General features: G+C 39.6%; 1 protein-coding gene across 1 annotated transcript in view; it reads right to left on the bottom strand.

The window, feature by feature from the left end:
* Positions 1-23,036, bottom strand: part of acbd6 (acyl-CoA binding domain containing 6) — a 131,490-nt gene that overhangs the window by 9,894 nt on the left and 98,560 nt on the right. Inside the window, exon 7 of the mRNA XM_003219869.4 lies at positions 902-932. Coding sequence (XP_003219917.2) covers positions 902-932 — 31 coding nt within the window. The remainder of the gene's footprint in view (positions 1-901; positions 933-23,036) is intronic.

Here is a 23,036-nt window from a genome sequence, read left to right as displayed (position 1 = left end):
ATGTAACGTGTTCAAAGAAAAGAATGAAGAGGGGGAAAGAAAGAATAGCAACAATGAGTTTCTGGAATGTAGATCTGCGCAAACTACAATGATTAACTGAAAAAACCAGATATTGTCAGCTTTCCTATAATGTTTCAGTACTACCTCTAGAATTGGTCATTATCAAGGGTGGAATGGAAAAAGATAAGAGTATGATGCAAAGATACAGACACTATATGTAGGAACAACTATGTCTTTAACATAATAAAATGGTAACAAAAGGAGATAGAAGCAATTTGCATAAAAATCCAGGAACCTTCTCTGCATTACTAAAGCACAGTTTTTTCCATAAACAATTGCATATAATGGAATCCAGTCAAAATGGCATGGCTAATGTAAGCTTTTTCATCTGAAACTGGGGAAAGAAGCATACAAAATTGTTTCCAGTCCTTCCAAATATTAACCCCTCTTAGTATGTCTTACGCTGTGTGGATATTTTTATAAAATTAAAAGAAAACTAACAATTTAAATGAACATATAAGAAGAGAGAACAAGTTTTAAAATCTTTAACTTCTCTGAGACTAACTTTACCATTAAGTTATTAGAAGGTGCATCAATATCCTGCCAAAACAATATAAATATAATAAAATCTATACATTTTTGGTATAACTTGCAAGTTATCTGAAAACCTTTCCTCATTTATGAGATCTCTCATTTATAAAAGAACTCATTACTGCAGTAGAAAATGAAACAGGATTAATGGTTTGTGATCAATGTTGAGAATCTTTGCTTGGAAGGCTGCATCGGAAATCTATTAACCGTTCCTAAGCAGGACTCTGCTTTTATTTATCTAGTTGGCTTTTCAAATGTTCAGTCTGTATGATCATGAGAGTTAAAAGACAAATATTCACGCATTACTTACCATAATGCAATGGTGTTTGACCTTCATCATCCTAGGGGGGAAACAGAAAGGAAAACTAGGTTGAGTTATAGCCATGCACACATATAGTGTTGAAAGCACACATTTTCCAATTACAGAAAACATATTAGGATAGTCTTACAGTAGCTACAATGGTAATCTGGAGTGGAAGATGACAATAAAACTTTTGGAATATAACCATCAATGTTGTTGGCAAAGCAAAATGGTTGCTGAGTTCCAAGAACAAATAGCAAAAAGCAGAGTTCTGACTGCAAAACCTTCACAGAGATTTGGACTGAATTAGATCATGCTAGGGGGTTTAGGGGGTTTACTAGGAACCTTGGAGTATCTATTGTTTAGTTTTGAAAGCATTGCCAAAACTTTGTTTATTGCAAAACATTGTTTTAAAAACCATGCAAAACTTTGGCAACTTGGAGGGGATTACACATTGTAGAGTTCTTCATTAACAGTGCTTCTATAAAGTCATGTCTCCAGATTTTGTTCTGCGTGCATGACTCATCTTGAATGTGAAACTTGGTTGATATTTTAGCACCAACTCCACTCATTTCTGATTCAGAATGTGACCTCTGTGAGATTGAACCTTGTGCTTATCCTGATTCCTGAGTCACGGGATTTCTATGATAGACTAATTATATTATAAAAGGCTTTCACAGCCGGAATCACTGGAGAGTTGTGTGGAGGATCTTCTGAAGATGCCAGCCACAGATGCAGGAAAAACGTCAGGAGAAAATGCTGCTAGAACATGGAAGCCACACAACACTCCACTAACTGTATTGTTTCTCACAACTGCCCAATGCAGTACTCCATTTATAAAAACAAATCTACAAAGGCTACATCCATATCAAAGTCTATTTGCAGCTAACTGTAACACCTAACTAATTCTCTTCCTTTTGGATCAGAAGTCAAGCTCTCACAAAGTGTTGACTCTTATCTCTGTCTCTTTCTTTGCTTTCCAGTTATCTGTAAACTTCCAGTAAGAACATTAATTTTACTGGGTTTTTCTTAGGCATGGAAACTGCTTTCTGCTAAAATATAGCCTTTGGCGCTCAGTATTCCTTGGGAATCTCCCACCAAGCACTAGCCAACTCTATCTCTGCTTATCCTCTCAAAAAAGATTGAAGCTACAAATGTTGAGTATTTATTCAAAATCAGCAAGGAGCTTTGAAGAGGAGTGACATAAAAATGGTTTACTATTTATATAGTTTTGAACAATGTCTATATGTTGTAAGGAGCGCATGAAGAAGGGCTAGAAATTGAATGCCTGAGAAATGATAGCTATCTATGTTGCCTCCACAGACTAAAGAGATTCTAGCCATAACTGGCAACATTGGCACAGACACATTTTCACACATTTCAAATACTGTAACTCCATTGAAGTTTCCCGCAGTTTTCAGGATGATAATTTAACAGTCCTTGTAACTCTCCATTTCTGTATGTTTAATCATTTTACGGCAGGATCAGATTAAAAGTTCACTTCAAGGAGACAAGTTTTAAAGAGAATAAACTATCACAAAAATAGGAAAAGATTACAGTTCAAAATTGTTATGCGACTGTTGATGTTTACTTTTTCTTTTACTCTTGATAAAATATTAATCCAATGACCCTGAATAGGCTGACATCTAGACAATCATGAGAGGTTTTCAAATGCCTGTATGAAGCTGTGTCCTTGGATTTTACTGCTTGGAGAGCTACATCTAATGAGTGTATAACTGCAGTGTGCTGGACAGAAATTGTGCTTAACTCAAAGAGGAAGGAAACAGAATTCTTAATCTTGAGAAAATTCATCATGAAAACTCATTTGGGGAAGAAGGCACAAAATAAGCGTAAATGCTCAAGTAGAAGAAAACTAATAACCTTGTCATTTAATTCAACCGCCTTTCATGAAATTCTCACTGGCTCACAATGAAACCAGCTGCATAAAAGCTAAGCTTTTAAAACTCACACACAATGCCAGTTTACCAACATACAAAATGGATGGGATTGTATGAATTTCAAAAGCTGCCTTTCAGAGCAATGTGATGCTGATTAGCCTCCAAAGAAAAGAATTGTTAAAGGTACTGGTTATTTACAGAATAGCACATTGCAAGTGTATTACTCCCCCTTTTTAACTTCACCTTTTAAAAATAAATTTAAATTAAAAAAATCATTTTGGTGTTTTAAAAATATATATGTATCTTTAAAAAATGGAAGAACCTCAAATGTATTGAAATGCCACTGCTTGTAAAGTATTGCTTCAACCACCAATTTATGCTTAAATAGTGTGGAATAGCAGGGTAACATTGTTTTCAGCATTCAACTCTGATAAATTGCATCTGGCCACATACTAGGGACATTTCCAGTCCTTCTTTAAAATGCAACCATAAATAAGCAAATGGAACGGAGTGACAACACTTGATCTTTTTTTCCCTTTGAATTTGAACAGGATAATTAAGTTTTATTTTGAGTTACTAAGCAAAAAGGGGAAATATTTGCCATAGTTATTTATACTCTGCTCTGTTCTGGGGTGAATTATTACCTAAATGTAGCTCATTTGGAGCTGTACCTATCAACAACCACCAAGGAGTACTGAAATATGGGAGAAATGGTTAATTGATCACGATTTTATATTTCACATTTCTGGAGGCTAGGAATCATTATGTCCATTCCAACACTGAGTTCCTTCATTACCGTGATCCTGGAAGCTCATCCACATTGTACATAGCAGCTTTCAAACTACCATACATTTTAAAATGTCTAGAAATATGAAGCTTCTGTTGCGCAACATCACATTTTATTAAGGGCCGACTTAAAAAACAAACATTGCTTTCCTATTAGTTACTACATATGTATATGTTGCCAAAATGGAGGTTTATGGAACAGTAACAAAAGGAAGAACACTAACTAATACTCACTACTGATGGCCAGTTATGTCAAGTCTATTTCCACAGCTTTCTTCCTTTCTTAGTCCCAAGTATTTATGGATTTTAAAAACACAATCCCATCAAAAAAACAGTATGAACTTTTCCGTATATTTTTCTGGGAAGTTGAGCTCACCTCTTTTCTTAGTCTTACAAAAAACAAAACAAAACCAAATACCAGACATACTTTACTCTTCGCAAAAGAAATGCAAATTCCTAAAACTAAAAACTGTGTAGCCAAACTGTTACTGATCTTAATATTAATACCCAGTTAATCCACCATAGTTTCCAACATGAAAAATAAAGGGAGAGGGGGGATTCCTTGGGTTAATGCAAACATACATGCGCATGGCAATATGCACATATTTTTCTGATTATGTATAACTACCAGATATCTAGCTACCCCTTCCAAAATTCTGTCTACCTCCTTTTACATAACCCCCACCTATACCGCTATGCAATGCAGTCTGAAACTGCATTACATGGCATTGTAGGCAAGGCCATGGTTATACCTCCTGAACTATCCAGGTTCTCTGAGGACTGTTCTGGGAATTGACAAAATGCTAGGGGAGGGGAGATGGCCAAGTCTCCGATGCCCAGATGGCCAAATCTCCTGTTTTGCACTCACAGAACAAGTTTGGTTACACAGATTTTAGTATAAGTATATATTCCATCACAATCTTCTGCTAACGAAAACAAAGAAAGTTACATAGAACTTTCAGGAAATATACCATGAAGAGTGTTTACCAGCTTGACCTGTTTAGATTCAGAAGTAGAACTACATCACAAGCAAGGATTCACTTTATCCAGTGAACAATTACTTATCTTTTTAAAATCTACATTTCACATTGCATTTCATATTCCATATTCCACATTCAAAACCAGTGGATTGCACCTATGCAACAATAAAAAATTTCATTTACTGGGAGATTTTTATTTCAAAATTTTAAATGTTGAAGCGGTTGAAACCCACAAAATTCAATAAGCAACATCTTAGCAGCAACTTATTATAAAAATCTATATAGCATATCAATCTGGCAACCCTGTTATTCAACATATTTAATGGCCAGGAAGACTTAAACTAGAAGCCCATCCTTCTGCAGTGCTTTGCCCCAGCATTTGGGTCAGCAGCTCCTTTCCGCCTTCTCCTGTTGCTTATCACTTTAGTATGGATGAGGCAGGTACCTGGTTATTTAAAGAGGAGGATAAATGGTCTGAGACAGTTTTCCCCAGCCCCAATTCACCAGGGAACACTCAAGAATTCCACCTGACACGGGCAGAGCGTGGTGCTCTTAAACAATCTGCCGTCTGATCCGATTGTTCCCCAGTGGGGAGGCAGGCCGCAGCTCACTCAAGAGTCATTGATTGGATTAACAGCCTAATTCCCAACAGATGAATAGAATACTGATGTCTTGTCAGTCCAGATCATAGAAGGAAAACACAATCTGCTTCTACAGCTTGGAAATTTAACCCCTTTGACTCTCCTTCCAATGCAGCATGAGTCTGAACTAGGCAATCCTGTGTTTTCAAATTTACCATGATACCAATGGAAGTAGCAATTAACTATGAACTTAAAAGAGCTTTGACTGGCTTCATACTGAAGCGTTTCAGCAATACTAGCAATATAATAACAGCACAATAGGTGTGTACACAAACCTTGCAAGTAAGTCTAAAGAGTCTTTAAAATCAGCACACAATCATCCTTTGTAGACAGTTTATACTGAAAAACTTGGATTGCTCAAACTCCACTCAGTTAAGTTCATGACCAAGGAGGCGGGGGCGGTGAAGTCCAACATCAGTAGAACTACACTATGCTGGCTCTCATATGTATAACAAGATTGGAATTGTACAAAATTGAGATAAGTTGAAGAAAACTAATAATCTTATCATTTAATTCAATTGACCTTCATGAAAGTCCCACTGCCAGACAATGAGACAAAATTAAGATTAGAAATACAAAGGTGGATTAGGGAATCCACCTTTTTATCTAAAAGAAACACACACACAATCGATTTGTTAGATCAGTGGTTCCAAACCTTTGGGCCTCCAGGTGTTTCCCACAGTTCCCAACAGGTGGTAAACTGGCTGGGATTTCTGAGAATTGAAGTCCAAAACACCTGGAGGCCCAAAGGTTGGGAACCATTGCATTAGATAGTATTAGCCAACACTTTGTTACATTAAAATATTTAAATCATTGAAAATATTTAATATATTTATTTTGTATTTGGTGGTTCCATACACCAAACAGAAAGATTCTGGAAATCAGCTATCAGGAAAATCCATAAAATTGGGAAGACTCTTGAATGCCCAGTGAGGGAGAAATTGACAAAACACATGTATTCCTTGGTAAGCATATGTAGATCTGAAGCATCAAGTATAGGAAGTGATTTTTGAATACCAGTACAATAGTGTATTAATGTCTCAAAATGTTCAAATGTAGGGCTTGCTAATACTCAGTCTTAATCCAGAAACTTTTAGTACTTGCAGTACAGTGAGCAGTTAACAGAGTGAAAAAGAGGAAAAAAAGTATTTCCTTCCTACTCCAGACTTTTCAAGAACCTGAACAGGAGTATTCTTATGGGATACTAGAGATCTGCTGTAATTATTTGTTGACAGCTCCTACTTGCGCCCTCTAATATCAAACTTCAGTAGACTTAGGCCTTTCAGCCTGGAAGAAAAACGAGGCCATGGTAGCATCGCCATACATCAGGGTTTTCCAAGATTGTAGAAGTATTTATGATTTAAATTTGAATTTTTTTTTTACATAAGACATTTTTTTTGTTTAAAAGAGAGATGAAAATAGAAAGAAAAGTGCTCATGATCAAGCTGGTAGTCCTTTAGTATTATTTAGCACAGCACAGGATGGCTTTAGACAATAAGAAGCAAAACAGGCAGGGGCGGTTCAACCATTAGGCGAAGCATGCGGTTGCTGAAGGCGCCATCCTTTAGGGGGCACCTAAGGGGTGCCATTGAGGCAATTCCGCCCAGACATGGCCTTCCTGCCTCCGCTGCGGCCGGGCCACCATGGCAGTTAAAAGTGGTGGCGAGGCGCCTTCACTTTAAAGCAGAGGCGCAGAGTCACTTCCTTCAAGTGCTTCCCAATGGAGGGCAGTGGCCTGGAAAGCGGGGGCCAGGGTGATGGGGGCGCCTATGGAGCAGCCAAGGCAGGCATCCCATTCAACCTGTGGCACTTCCTGCAGCAGCCCCAAGTCCTCGCCCAACTCCTTAGTGCCGTAAGCCAGGACTCAGGGCAGGCGGGGGGTTCGGGAGGGGGTTGAAGAAGCTCTCTGAGTGCTCCCGGGGAGGGCTGAGGTGCGGCCTCCTGATTGGTTGCTTCAGATACCTGGGCTTGAGGGAGGGAGTCACCGGCCTGAAGACTTTCTGAAACTCCCAGGATTTTATAGCACTGAATCATGGAAGTTAAAAACTTCTGCCCTCCTGTTGTTTTGGACTTCAACTCCCACAATTCCTAACAGCGAGGAGCAACCATGAAAACTATTTGCTCAACTATCTATGGCAGGCATGGGGCAAACTTCGGCCCTACTGGCTGTTAGGAATTGTGAGAGTTGGAGTCCAAAACACCCGGAGGGGCGAAGTTTGCCTCATGCTTGTTCTAAGGCAAACAATTAGCATAATAAAGCATACTGGGTTCAAGTTAACTAGCAAAGAAAATGGGATGATGGTCATATGGGGAGACATGGCTCTTCTGGACTCTTGGACCGGTTCTTAAACACGCTTCGTGTATTCCAAGTAGACTGAAACATACTTGTGGATTATCTGCTTTGATATTCTGGGTTATATGGCTATGTGGAAGGACCCTCAGGGCTCTTCCACACAACCATATAACCCAGAATATCAAGGCAGAATAACCCACAATATCTGCTTTGAACTGGGTTATCTGAGCCCACACTGTCATATAATCCAGTTCAAAGCAGATAATGTGGATTATCTGCCTTGATATTCTGAGTTATATGGCTGTGTGGAAGGACCCTCAGGGCTCTTCCACACAGCCATATAACCCAGAATATCAAAGCAGAATAACCCACAATATCTGCTTTGAACTGGGTTATCTGAGTCCACACTGCCCTATATCCCAGTTCAATGTTTGGTGCTAAATTCACAAATATAGTAATTCCTACATAACATTACCATGTATTGAACTGCTTTTTCCTGTTGATTTGTTGTAAAACATGATGTTTTGGTGTTTAATTTGTAAAATCATAATGTAGTTTGATGTTTAATAGTCTTTTCCTTAATCTCTCCTTATTATCCAGCATTTTCATTTATACAATGCTTTTATTTTTCAGTGATTGGTTTGGGGGGGGGGGGGGGTAATTCTGTTCACTTACACTTGAAAATTACCTAGGGCCGGCCCTGAAAACAGGATCCCTTTCCTCTGAAATCAAACTCTTAAAAGCTCTTATTATAAACTGATAGGAGATATATATTATTTTGTTGCCAATCTTCACTTATCTTTTCTCCATACTATATAGAAGAAATACTTAATAGGAAATAAGCAGTATCAAATTTTCAAATTGAGTGTTACGAGAAAGAAATCGAAGAGAGACTTTTACTGTTCCAAACAATCTAGCCTCACATGTACCTTCATAACTCAATATTACGGTCTTTTCTCTTTCCAACCAAACCTGCTGTTTCTACCTTCAGAGGGGTCAACTCGCTGTTACTACATTAACCATTCCCCTAGGACTTTTTGTTCCTATGTGCCTTCAAGTCAACTGACTTAGGAAAGACTCAATCCTATGGTTTTCTTGACAAGCTTTATTCATAAGAGGTTTTATCACAGCCTTCCTCTGAGGCGGAGAGTGTATGACTAGTTTCAGTTCATCAAATGGCTGGGCTTAGTTAGAAACATGGATCATGGTATTTCCCAAGATTCATATTCCAGTGCTCCAACCACTACACCATACTGGCTCTCACTCTGGAGCTTGCCTCTTTTCAATCAGGAGGCACCACAGAACAGTTATATGCTATAACACAAGTAATTGAATGGTCTGACAATGAGCTACTGATACATTCTTCTTTTTTGGGATAAAGGAATGAAGTGTCCCAACTTTCCTAATTATTGAGCTAGAAAAACATTGCCTTCTCCCTAATGCATCTAGCTTCTTGGAGGCTAGGAAAAAACAAAAACAAAACAAAAACAAAAAAACAAAAAAGGGGGTAGAGCAGGCAGTGTTGTCAAACTAGAAAGGCACCATAGAATCATAGAATAGTAGAGTTGGAAGAGACCTCATGGGCCATCCAATCCAACCCCCTGCCAAGAAGCAGGAAATCGCATTCAAAGGAAATCCATTTTCAAAGGACCAGCATAAAATGCTCAGATAAATTGCACGTATGGTGAAATGGATGATTTCTGTCAAAGCAAGAGATGGCAGGCATCCATCAGTTACATGTACTGACAGATGATTATTGTTTTGCCTGGAACTAGGAATGGCAAATGGAACCACAAGCAATCTTTAGTATTATTTCTCATATGATTTTATTTGTTTAATTTTTTGTTTGTTTTTGGACAACAGGAGGACTGTTCAAGAAAAAACTTCACTGAAGTATGTCTAACATTTCCAGTAGTCTTTCTCAGAATTAGAAGTGGTTTTTTTCTTCTTGCATCAATTTCTATGTTTCTTACAGGAGGCTACATTGTAGGTAGTGGCAGTGTTTGCACAATTAATAGTAGTGTACCAACTGTGCCTGTTCCTTGAGAAGTCAGATCTGGTTATGGTGGCCCATGCCTTGATTACATTCTATTTGGACTACTAGGGGCAGAAGAGCTCAGGAGAGTCTTCTCAGTGGTTGCTCCTGAGCTGCAGAACTCTCTTCCTTTAGCCCCCCAGTGAACTCCCTCTATGCACTCTTTCAGCTCACAGGTGAAGACCTTTGTTTATGTAGGCATGCCTTTGATTTAATCATATGATGAAATAAGAATTGATATGGATGTACTGTATTTTTATCCTCTTCTTCATCATTCACGCAGTCGTTTCCGACTCTTCATGACCTCATGAACCAGTCCACGCCAGAGCCCTCTGTTGGCCATCGCCGCCCCCAGTTCCATCAAGGTCAAGCCAGTCACTTCAAGGATACCATCCATCCATCTCGCCCTTGGTCGACCTCTCTTCCTTTTTCCTTCCATTTTCCCCAGCATCATGATCTTTTCCAAGCTTTCCTGTCTTCTCATGATGTGGCCAAAATACTTCAACTTTGCCTCTAATATCCTTCCCTCCAGTAAGCAGCCGGGCATTATTTCCTGGACGATAGACTGGTTGGATCTTCTTGCAGTCCAAGGCACTCTCGGGATTTTCCTCCAGCAGGATTTTCCTCCAGCGTCTATCTTCCTTCGCTCAGCCTTCCTTATGGTCCAGCTCTCGCAACCATAGGTTACTATGGGGAATACCATTGCTTTGACTATGCAGACCTTTGTTGCCAGTGTAATGTCTCTGCTCTTCACTATTTTATCAAGGTTGGCCTTTGCTCTCCTCCCAAGAAGTAAACGTCTTCTGATTTCCTGTCTGCACTCTGCATCTGCAGTGATCTTCGCACCTAGAAATATAAAGTCTGTCACTGCCTCCACGTATTGTCCCTCTATTTGCGAGTTATCAATCGGTCTGGTTGCCATAATCTTGGTTTTCTTGATGTTTAACTGCAGCCCAGCTTTTGCGCTTTCTTCTTTCACCTTGGTGATAAGGCTCCTCAGCTCCTCCTCACTTTCAGCCATCAGAGTGGTATCATCTGCATACCTAAGGTTGTTAATGTTTCTTCCAGCAATTTTAACTCCAGCCTTGGATTCATCAAGCCCCACATTTTTATCCTGCAAGTTTTTAATTATGCCTTCAATGTATTTTTATTATTTGGTTTTTTTTTAAAAAAAATTGTGGTACCTTAACCCTTATCTGAAATATTCAAAAATCCAAAATTCTCCACCTGGGTGTCAGAGATGATGATGCCTTTGCTTTCTGATGGTACAATGTACACACACTTTGTTTCATTTACAAAAGAATGAAAATATTGTATAAAATTACCTTTTGGCTATGTGTATAAAGTGAAACAAAAAAAATTGTATCTAGACTTGGGCCCAATATCTAAGATATCTCATTATGTACATATATACACATACAGTGTTCCAAACTTTGAAATAATCTGAAATTCAACACACATCTGGTCCCAAGCATTTTGGAAAGGGATACTCCATCTGTATAATATTTTAACCCACTTCTGGTTTACATTTTTGTTAGCCGCCTCGGGTAGGATACAGGTTGTTCATGCATTTGATAAATTAAATAGTGACCCTTTTAATTTCTGATTTCATATCTTTTAATATCACCTGAAAACTGAACTGGTCTTTGATGCTGGAATGATGCCCTACTGAGTGCTCTGTTTAGCCAGTGAAGAGAGACTATGCAGCAGAGCACCATATCTGCATGAAAGGCCAGCAGGGCAACAATTTCACTTAATCTCTCTGAACCCCAAGCCACATGTGCTGTCCCTGATATCCAACAGCCAGTCCGATTTGGGCTCTCTGCCAGCAGTGACTTTGCAGGCTTTGTGGCAGAGATTATTGAAAGGAGATTACCCATCCTAAACCCCTTAGATTTTAATTATCTCTGTATGTATTTATAAAACCTACAGTCTGCTAGTATCAGAGCACAACTGTCCAAGCACCCATCCTTAACCTGATTTCACAAAAGCTCAGATCCTGTGAGTTACCACACAAGGTCTGGTTTTTATATATTCCTAACATTAAAATTGTGACTATGCCCCAGAAAAATATAACTGTGTGATAGCTTAAGTGAGATAGACTCTTCTTTTTGTTTTTGGTTATAATATATGTTGTTGGAGCCCAGGTGGCGAAGTGCGTTAAAGCGCTGAGCTGCTGAACTTGCAGATCGAAAGGTCCCAGGTTCAAATCCCGGGAGCGGCTTGAGCGCCTGCTGTTAGCTCCAGCTCCTGCCAACCTAGCAGTTCGAAAACATGCAAATGTGAGTAGATTAATAGGTACTGCACAGGCGGGAAGGTAACTGCGCTCCATGCAGTCATGCAGGCCACATGACCTTGGAGGTGTCTACGGACAACGCCGGCTCTTCGGCTTAGAAATGGAAATGAGCACCAACCCCCAGAGTCAGACATGACTGGACTTAACGTCAGGGGAAACCTTTACCTATATGTTGTTGCAAAATCATGAAGTATATGTCAAATGCAGTAACTAAATGTTGCAGATTATCCCCAATTTGCATGCAGAAAATTAAATGTAATAGTAGTACCAGTTTGAATGCAGGTATAAAGGGCACATGAGCCCTGTGAAAGTGGAAAAACCGTGATTACTCCTATCCCACAATTTTGTATCTGAGAGAACACTGCTCTAGGAATCTCTAGGTCCTCTAGCATGTCTCTATGATCAACTTCTGCACTGGAAGACCTACAGATTCCAAGAGAGAACCGTTTAAATCTTCAAAAGTCAAAACCACAAATAAGAGGGCCAACTATATAGGCTTTCTACATGCAACTGAGTGATGGATTTAGCTTGGAAGAAAGCTTGGCTGGGCTGCTTAAGCCAATTGACCTTTATTGCAACAAGGGAAGTATAAGTGGTTTTTGACTCGGAATCCCAGTCAGCTTCAGTCCCAACCTTTAACCGGAAATCCTAAATGTGGTTTCTCAACTCCAAGGGTTCTTGGATGAAGTGGATTATCTAGATTCATTTCAGTCTGGTTTCAGGCCTGATTATGGGACAGTGACAGCTTTGGTTGTCTTGGTGGATGACCAGCGCAGAACACTGGACACGGGGAGTGTGTCCCTGTTGGTTCTCCTGGACCTTTCAGTGGCTTTCAATAGAATCAACCATGGAATCCTTCTGTGTCGCCTTTTTGGGATGAGGCTTGGAGGCACTGTTCTTCAGTGGCTCTATTCTGAGGGACACTCTGAGAAGGTGGTGCTAAGGGACTCCTGTTTGACTCCTTGGCCACTGGCCTATGAGGTCCCTTTGGGTTCTGTTTTGTTCCCCTATGCTGTTCAACATGAAACCACTGGGAGAGGTCATCCAGAGTTTTGGAGTTTGATGCCATCTATACACAGATGACATCAAATTCTATTGCTCCTTTCCACCCAATTCTAAGATTCATGTGCTAAATCAGTGCCCGGCAGCTGTAATGGATTGGATGATGGAAAACAAATGGAACCTTCCAAAGCTGTCACTGTCCCATAATCAGGCCTGAAACCAGACTGAAATGAATCTAGACGAATCCATACAAGACAGAGGTGTTCCTAGTTAGTTGAAAGACAGACCTGGGAATAGGGATTCAGTCTGTGTTAGATGGGGTCACACCCCGACTAAAAACGGAGGTTCCAAGTTTGGGAATTTCCTGGAATAGGTCTTGAACTTGGAGGCCCAGGGATCAACAGTGACTAGGACTGTGTTTAAAGCTAGTGTGCCAACTGCGCCCATTCCTGGAGAAGGTGGGTTTGGCTACTATAGTACATGCCTTGGATACATCCCAGTTGGACTACTGTAATGTGCTGAATATGAGTCTGACTTTGAAAAGTGCTCAGAAACTTCAGTTGGTCCAAAGAACAGAAGCCAGACTAACTGGAGCTGGCTACAGGGAGTGTACAACTCTTCTATTGCAACAGCTCCAGTAGCTGCCAAATTATTTCTGCGAAAAATTCAAAGTGCCAGGTTATCTGAATGACTGTATATCTTTCTACGAACCTGACAGACATCTATGATTAACTTCTCTCTGTCAAACGCATTTGATGGGAACACGAAAAAGGGTCTTTTTGGTGGCTGCTCCCAAACTATAGAACTCCCTCCCAAAGGAGACCAGGATGTCCCCATCCCTGCTTGCCTTCCATAAGGATGTAAAGATCTTTCTGTGCTAGCAAGCATTTGTAGAAGGATTAGGGGCACGCTGCTAGGGAGGTTACAGATGGGATTCAGGATGAAGTTTGAAGTGTAATTTTAATTTAATTTAATTTAATGTTAACTATATTTTAACTTAATTTTTTTATATTTGCTTTGTTTTAAACTGTGACTAAATTGTGTGGCTTTTAACCACATTGAATCCCATGGGGAGAAAGGCGAGGAATAAATAAAGTAAATAAATAAAACATGGGCTATACAACCATAAGAACACAACCATCCATAGACACCTGCATTAATGGTATCACAGTAAACAACACTGTAGAATTGGTGTGTACTACTTGTTCATCCCAAAGTGTTGTTAAATTACTCTCTCAGCTTCATCACAGTCATCTCCACCTTGCAAAATGCTAGCTAATATTCTGAACAACACTCTAGGGTTATTTTAACCTGCTTAGGTTCTACCTTTCAATATTCAATGTGTCTCACACCTCAAGCTTCTCATATATAAATCTCCCAGATACAGTTCCTTCCAACCTCAAATATAGGACAATAAACTTTATTTGCTTTAGAATTTGAATTACCAGAGCTATTTTGGTACACTTATTTTGCTGTAACTTTGTGGGGATTTGTGGATGGGTGGACACAGAAATGCCCAATCCCAGTCACATGAATTTTAAAAATGTTTCTGTTGGCAGCCTTCACTTCTATCCCTGGGTAAATTTAAAAACAATCCTGAGTGTTAATAAGTGCCTAGCCAGATAAAGGGGAAGAAGAGGAGAAATGGAACAGAACAGAATAAAGAAGACAGACATAGGTATCACCACACCTTTTCAGCTCTTCCTGAGTTCTCCATATCCTAGTTCTTGCTTCTAGTTACATCTGATCAGCAGCAATTTGACTCCTCCCAGGTTGTTATTGTCATACTTTCCTCTTAGCTACTCCCAGAAAGTAAGTCCCTTTTATCCCCCCCTCCTTTTCAAATCACCATGCTCAGATTTTACTGTTGAGTGCCCCCTCCAAAAAGGCTCTTGAGTATGTAAGCTAACAGTTAGGCTACATAGATATAGGCATATGGAAAATTCACCACCCACTTCTCTAAATTGTGTGGCAAACTGAAAATGGTGACATCCAGGGACATATGGCTTCTGAGGCAGTATTTGGGACATTCCCCTATCTATAGAATGATCCTTGACTTATCCACAGGTCATACCAAAATCATAATTTGGGCCCAAAAATCTACAGTCAACTTATAAATGAGTATATGCAGTAGAGATGTGTGTAGTATTTGTCTCATATGTTTCATTCGTGTTTCTGTTTCATATCATCCATTCGGATGGCACAAAACAGAAAGACCCCCAACGAAATAATAACTGACTTGAAACGAAAGGCAGGCAAGAGCCGATATTGGCTCCAAGCCTGCCTTTTGGATCGATCAGCTGTAGGCCCTGCAAGGCTCTGGTGTGTAGGCCCAAAGCCTCCACCCATAGACCCAAAGCTCCCAGGCCTACAGGTGCAAGCTTTGGGCCTAGGCACCCGGGCCTTGCAGGGCCTACAGACAATTGCTGAGTAAGGAGTGATCCTTACTTGGCAATCATCTGTAGGCCCTCTGAGGCCCGGCTAGGCCCAGCCCAAAGCCTGCACCCGTAGGTCCAGGTGCAGGCTTTGGGCCTACGTGCACAGGCCTGGCGGGGGGGGGGGGGGGGAGGTTGGGGTGGCTGGGTTGACCTGCACCTCTCCCCTCTCCCTTTGCCTAGCTCCTTACCGGCATTTGAGTGGCGCTGGTTGTGGCCTTGGCCGCCCTGCCCCCCCTCCGGAAAAAAAAAACAGAAAAGAAACAAAACAAAAACAAATCAAATGCCTGACCTCCCAATTTTGGGAGGTCAGATGAAAATGAATCAGGGCCTCAATGAAAGCCGAGACACGAAACAGAACAAGGTAAGTCCCAAAAGCCCATCTCTAATACACAGTATATAAAACTGCCTACGACATTGCATTTTTATTTTGGTTAAAATCAAAACCTGGATGTCACCATTTTCCCTTTGCCTCACAACTTAGAGAAGGGGGCGGTGAATTTTTTTGATAAACATTAAGGGTAAAGTATTAACTCCTATCTAAAAAGGATCGATCCCCTTCTCTGAGTAGAGTGGCAAAAGGCAAGAACTCATTCTGTCTCACCTAAAAAAGCGCTGACCACATCTACTCTCTTCGGGGGAAATGCCAAAGATCTACTGTTGCCATCCCATTCCCCACACACACTGCGGATTCCCCAGCTAGCATGTTTCACTTGACAGATATGCCTGCTGGCTCGGCAGCATAATTCTGATCTGCCAGAATGCACTTGAGTGCCATGAGTAAACAGTAGTGAGTAAATACCTACACATCAAGACACTGTTTTGAGCTATTGGGTGCAGAGGGTCAAGCATGTGGGTGGGTGGGTGGGGGGTTGTTTTTCTTTTAACAGCAGAAGCTAATGCTTTCAGAGTGTCTTGATGGAATCGGGGAAATTGGATTGTCGTCCCATTTGCTGGTCTAAAACAAGCTTTTTTGATATATCTCATTAAAAGGAAATACAAGAGAAACCTTTTAAATGTCACTAAAATTTTCTCTGCAAGTCAGAAAGGCTTTAATTCTCACTGAAAACTCTTAAGTAATGCAGTCTGTCAAGGTTTAATAAATTGGGTTGGGGATTTTGTTTATACTCCACTGTTTGTGGTAGTTCAGCCACATAGAGTTTTCTAAGCTTAACTGTCCTCTATATTTAACAATAGGTTCCCTGAGCAACAGGCTCCAGAGTCAGTAACATCAGCTTAGCCTGTATAGATCGATGATGCAGATATGACGAGGATGGCAATTCTGCATCTACAACCTTTGACTATACATTCATTTTATTTCTTATTATCCTGTAAAATAATTACGCTAAATTATTTTCTGCACACACAAAATGAAGCTGATTACTAACATTTGATCTTATTTTGCACATGACAGCAAAATAAGGACTCCTCATATTGCAGGTATTTGGTTGTATAAGAAGGAACATAGAGGAAAAACTGCACAGTCTAAAAAGTTACCTGTGTGCGAGTAAAGGTCCTTCTAAAGTAAAGCAATCTGCCAAACACATTGTTCATGCCACCTTGTCATACATAGAAGTCCATAATATTTTCTGCACTCATTTGCAAGAATGGGACTATTTACCATAGGTCTTAAATGTCATATGAAAAACTGAGAAATAGTCAAACATTCACTATATAATTTATACTAAATGAAAGTTATAGAAGCACATTTGCTCCATTTATTTATCAAATTTATATCCCACTTTCCCCCTAAAACCAGGATTCCAGACAACAGACAAGATTAATTTAGAAAGATACACGTAAAATACAAAAATGTAATATTGTAAGATAATTAAACCTATTACAATAATAAAACCCAATTGAATTAGAATAATTAAAACAGAGCAATAAGAAACATAAAGCTGTTCTCTCAGCAATCTATTAGGAGCCCCCAGTGGCATAGTGGATTAAAGCCTTGTGACTTGAAGCTTGGTTTGCTGATCTGCAAGCTGCCAGGTTCAAATCTCACCTGGGGAGAGCGCGGAGGAGCTCCCTCTATCAGCTCCAGCTCCATGCGGGGACATGAGAGAAGCCTCCCACAAGGATGATAAAAACATCAAAACATCCGGGCGTCCCCTGGGCAATGTCCTTGCAAACGGCCAATTCTCTCACACCAGAAGCGACTTGCAGTTTCTCAAGTTGCTCCTGACACACACACAAAAAAGCAATCTATTAACTGAGAAAAGTTAATCTGAATGAAAAGGTCTTTGCCTGTGGTGAGATATACAACATGTAAGGAAGTTCCACAACCTGTAATCAACTACTGAGAAAGCTACACAATGTATAACTAAGCATCTCAATTATTCCCACCTGGGTTTAGCACATATTTATGTGTGGAACTGTAACTGGACACAACCATTTTTGTAACACTACCGTAAGTAGTCTTTGAGAAATTTGTCAGGCAAATAGAATCAATGGTGTGTTAAAACATGGCAAGAACAGACAAAGCAGAAAAGTACCCATGATTTATACGAAACCAAGTAAAAATACATATTTAAAAATCTCATATCAAGACAAAGCTGCCTGCCTGCCTGCCTGTCTCCCTAGCAGCCTAAAATCTGCATGCTACCAGGGCACCAGAAAACTGATAAGGAGGTGAGGGAAAAGGAATCACACTTTCAACCCATCTCAGAAAACAATGTACCCAAGAGACAGATATTAGTGCTTAATCCTTCCTCTAGAGCTTCTTAATCTATTTTATAAAATGTCAAAATTCAGCATGAAAATAGGATAGGGGGTGGTGAGGCAGGGGAAGAGACAGAGTGGATGGTTATTGGACCAATGTTAAAAGGATCAGGAGGTAGTGGTTACGGGAGGGGGAGCGAAGGGAATAAAGTAGTGGTTCTAATCAAATCAGTTTAAAAAGCTGCAGCCTCTCCGAGCCTCTCCGAGTTAACCTTGCCAATCAGAGCGGGAGAAGGAGCATGCCTGTGCACATTAAACTGGGAGCGTGTCCTTGAACCCACATAGCATGCTTCACAGCAAAAACTGTGCAATGAGAACCCCTCTGGAAAAGAAAGAAAGGCAGCCTTGAATTCCATTAGGTGTGCTCCTCAGGAATGAGATGCCCTGATGCAGCAATTAGCATGGCAAGGAACGCTGACACACTTTCCTGTTATTAAAGGGTAAATCCATGGGATTAAAGCTTCAGTAACGTGAGAAATAATTTTTAAAAGGCTAGGAAAAAAAGAGCACAACCAATACAGGTGTTACAACCGGTAGATGCATGACAAACCCATTGTAATGGTTCAAGGCAAGACAGTCAGTTCCAAATAAGCATTCAGTAAGCACTGCCACTGGTAATCTAAAGGGATTATCTGGAGGCCTTAACAGTGCCACATATTAGACAAAGTGGAGTCTACAGAAAGGCTTTCACTTTTCTGACCTGAAGTGACTCTCAGTATTTTTCTGGTGGTCACAATTATTGCTGAATGTTTGCTGCTTTCATTTAAAAGATGGTATCTACTCAAATACCATTGATGGAAACAAAATTCTAGGTTTTTAAAAAGTTTTAGCCAGTTGTGAAGCCAGCTATAATGTCAAATGTCACAATCATTATGAAACTATAATTATGAATTAATTGTGTAGGCTTCACATTAACTGAGCAGACTAGGAGGAAGTAGCCGAGTGCTCCTTTCTAGTTTAGGTGAGGTCAAAAATGAATTGTACTAAAATTCTGAACAAAACACAAATGGCAATGGAACAAGTTTCTTGCATGCAAACAGCTGCAGTGGGAGGAACACAGAGGTGCAGCTATCATATTCTTGCTGCATTGTATCAACAAGCCTTCCATTCATTTCAGAAAGGACGCAAATTCTAGACTGGTAGTTGATGAAAGTGTAGCTCTCTCTTTTAAAACAGAGGCTGTTGGGGGTGCTTTATGTTTTCTTGCATGACGGGGGTTGGACTGCATGACTTGTGGTCTCTTCCAACTCAATGATTCTATTATTTTCACAGTTGTTAATATACCATATTTACTCAAATCTAATGCTCACTTGGCTAAATTACCTTCCCAAAATTAGGGGGTGCATTAGATTTGCGTAATATGGTAATCTTAGTGCTGAGCCAAGGCAGGGAAGCTACTTCAGGAGCTGCACCTGGAGCTTCTATTTGAGAGACCCCATCTCTAATTTAATGGCCATGGCTCAATGCTATGCAATGCTGGGATTGGTACTTTGGTGAGGCATCAGCATTCTTTGGCAGCCCCATGATTCCAAACTACAGCCCCCATGACCCCATAGCATTGAGCTGGGGCAGTTAAAGTTGATTCATTCTATAGCACGGATGCATGCCAAAGTTTTCTTTTCCATTGATGAAAGGTTTGGTGTTCTTATACTTTTGTTTTTAAAGAAAGAATTATAAGCATGTAGTCACTGTAATGCACACCTTTTTCGGTCAGATTACAAAGTGTGCACCTTTTGCTGCTGCACATTACATTCACCAGCAAGTACAATTTTTGGTTTCACGGTATGAAAATTGAGATGCACATTAGATTTGATAGAGAATTAGACTCAAGTAAATACAGGTGCATGTATGTCATTAAATGGGATGTCTGCAAACATTCAAGTAGGAAGAAAGCTATTGCCTGCAACATATGGCAGGAGGAGAAGGGAATGTCAGTATCAAAAAACGGAATGTTTTGATTCCACTTTAAAAAGTGGGAGGATCACAGTATCTAAATTCAACACAATGCAGATAACAGATAACTAACGAGTGTGAAAGGATTTCTCCTCTAAAATGCACCCATTACTATTTCCTAGCTTCAGACATTAACCAAAAGGAGTATGTAACACAATGATCCCTGTAATATAGTGCAATCAGTTTTTAAAGACCAATGAAATCAAACTGCATATATTTTTTTAATTGTGTTAAAATGAAAAGCGACTAGTTGCAATATTTCAGGATTAGTTGGAGGAAGCCTGGGGCAGGCATAATCAGCTTAATGGCAAGAAAGATTATGGCATCGTTTGTGCAGCTGAAACACTCAAAATCATTTTGCTGAAGGGTAAAGCTCATATACTGAGTAAACTCTGCTGTTTTATTTTCAGTCATTCTTTCCGCAGTGTGCGTAACATAAATGAGTACACAAGAATGAAGACATTAGTCATTTGTGAAGAAATAAGTTACTATAATTTGTCTAGAGTATCATAATCCATTTAGATTTAAACATGTTATTATTGGCTGTTTCCTGAAAACAAGTGTATTTTCCAAAGCAGTTCATATTTACATTTGCAGCACAACTAACATTTCTGCAAAACTCTGTTAGAGACTCTGGGTGCATCTACTCTGTAGAATTAATGAAGTTTGACACCACTTTAACTGACAGGGCTCAGTGTTTTGGAATCATGGTAGTAGTATATTAAAAGATATTTATCCTTCTTTGACAAAGAGTTCTGGTGCCTCGCCAAACTACAACTCCCATGATTCTAGAACACTAAGCAATGGCAGTGAAAGTTGTTGTTCAAGCTGCATTAACTCTACAGTGTAGATAGATTCTCTTTAAGTAGAAAAGCCTGTTTTCAGCTTTTGGGGAGTTAGGTTCTTTTTATATATTCATTTTATGATTTAAAAAGGTTCAATCTACATCTGGGGGTCGACTGCAACCTGCTGAAACCAGACTCTGATCTATCTATATGGCATTCCCGGGTTCAGATACCCGACCCCATTCTCACTGACGAACATCAGCATTTTGGAAGGAAAGAAACACTGAATTTTAGATATCATTGTGGCAATCTATAATACCTAGTGCACTGGAAGCATTTTCTCGCTCCTGTGTGGGTGCACCGGAAAGATGTCAGAGTACCAAAGATGACCAAGAAATTCGATTTACTGCACAGTGCCGTTCTGCTGATATATCCTCACTTTCCTGCTTCATGCATTTATGTTTCTTGCCTGTTATTACTATGTTGGTACTTTTCTTTTTAGGAAAGAAAATATGTCATGGACCTGTATCTGGTGTGTTCAGGACACCAAAACACTTCCATGCCATGAATTTTATAGCCAAGGTTGAGGAATGAAAACATCTGGGGCCCTGAAGGGGAAGGAGCCTGATAGCGAACCAGCTCAGACTGGAAGACCTGGAGGCTGGACGGAGGAACTTTTGGGATTTGAGAGGGTGGGATTTTACAGAACTGAGACTGAGGTTGCCCACATTTTCTTCATTTGCAACTTTGCTGTATAATAACCTAGCATTAAAGAAATTTCCAAGATTTCCTTGTGAATGAATTTAATTGCTACCAAGGTTGCGCAATGATCACACACGATACATGTCATTCCACAAGGCATGGTGATAACTTTGGAAAGTTATAACCATGCCTTGTAAAGCAAATTAAGTATGGCCTGTTTGTTTATAGCAAGAAGTTCTGCGATTAGTCAATCTTTTTAGCCCTATATAGCTTGGGGCCAGGTTATTTGAAGGACCGTATTTCTCTGTATGAGCCTATTAAAACACTACAATTATCTGGAGAGGGCCTTATCTCTGTTCCAGGACCCGATTGCACTCAAGGGAGAGAGTCTTGCTGGCTGCTCCCAGACTTTGGAACTCCATCCCAAGAGAGACCAGGATGACTCCATCCCTGTTCTTTTGCAGGCAGGTGAAAATATACCTCTACCAACATTTAGAAAATGCTGAAGGACAGGCTGCTGGGGATAGTGTGAATGGGTTTGGTGTGTGTGTGTGTGCAGTTTTCAAATGTAGTTTTAATTGTATTTTATAGAATTTTCATTTTTATGTTTCATGACAAAAAAAGTGTATTTGTTTTATTATTTTTATTAGTATTTGCACGCACTTGTTCTGTTTTTAGGTTATATTGTGTCATGCTTGCTGTTAGCCACCTTACAACCATATATCAGGAGAAAGACAGGATAAAAATAGAGTTAAAAAATAGTAACAAATAACCCTAGGTCATCACTGGACTGCTCCAACTGTAAACAGACTCCATTTTCATTGTTGTCATCACCACCAAAACCATTACCATCAATATTTAGATTTAGTCCCAAATCTAAATACCACAATTCACTAATTTAAACAAGGAACACCACAGCTCACAAATTTAAACAAGGAACACTACAATTCACAAACCTAAACAAGGAACACTACAATTCACAAACTTAAATAAGGAACATGCATCCACTTTACTGAATATTTTATTTGAAATACAGCAATACTTATGTTTGTATTTTATTGTGAGAAATAAGAAAACAGATTTTCTAGAGACAGCAAAAGCTCCTTGGTTTTGCACTCAGGAATTAGAATTTGTAGATAGGGATCAATGAAAAAGGAAATGAGAGTTATTCAGAGACATCGATACATTTTATCAACCTATCATCTAACTGAGGTCTAGCTCTGCATGTACATGCTTTTAACTTATCTTAAAATATTGTACTGTAATTGGTTTTTACCTGTTCTCTTTGAATTGCTTAAATTGTTTACTTTGTTTGGCATTCAAAAATTTTTGTTCCCCATTTTAAGAAGTGATCACATACTTTTATTGTATGCGGCCGTCACATTTTTAGAGGGCAGGATATAAATCCATATATCCACAAAATTTAGTCCTAACAACCTAATTGCTTTTCAAAAATTGACTAAATATTGCTCACGGAATCTATTTTCCAGCTGTGGACAACAAGTCAATGATTAATCTTAAATTATCCAATTAAAGGCCACATATGCAAAAACACAAGATATTTTCAGAAGAACATCCGTTTTTTTAATGTGTCCTGAAATCAAATAAATGAAA

This window comes from Anolis carolinensis, chromosome 4 (assembly GCF_035594765.1).
Source record: "Anolis carolinensis isolate JA03-04 chromosome 4, rAnoCar3.1.pri, whole genome shotgun sequence".
Classification (NCBI taxonomy): Eukaryota; Metazoa; Chordata; class Lepidosauria; order Squamata; family Dactyloidae; genus Anolis; species Anolis carolinensis.
The sequence above is the reverse complement of the archived record's forward strand: the minus strand, read 5'-3'. Positions and strand labels throughout refer to the sequence as shown.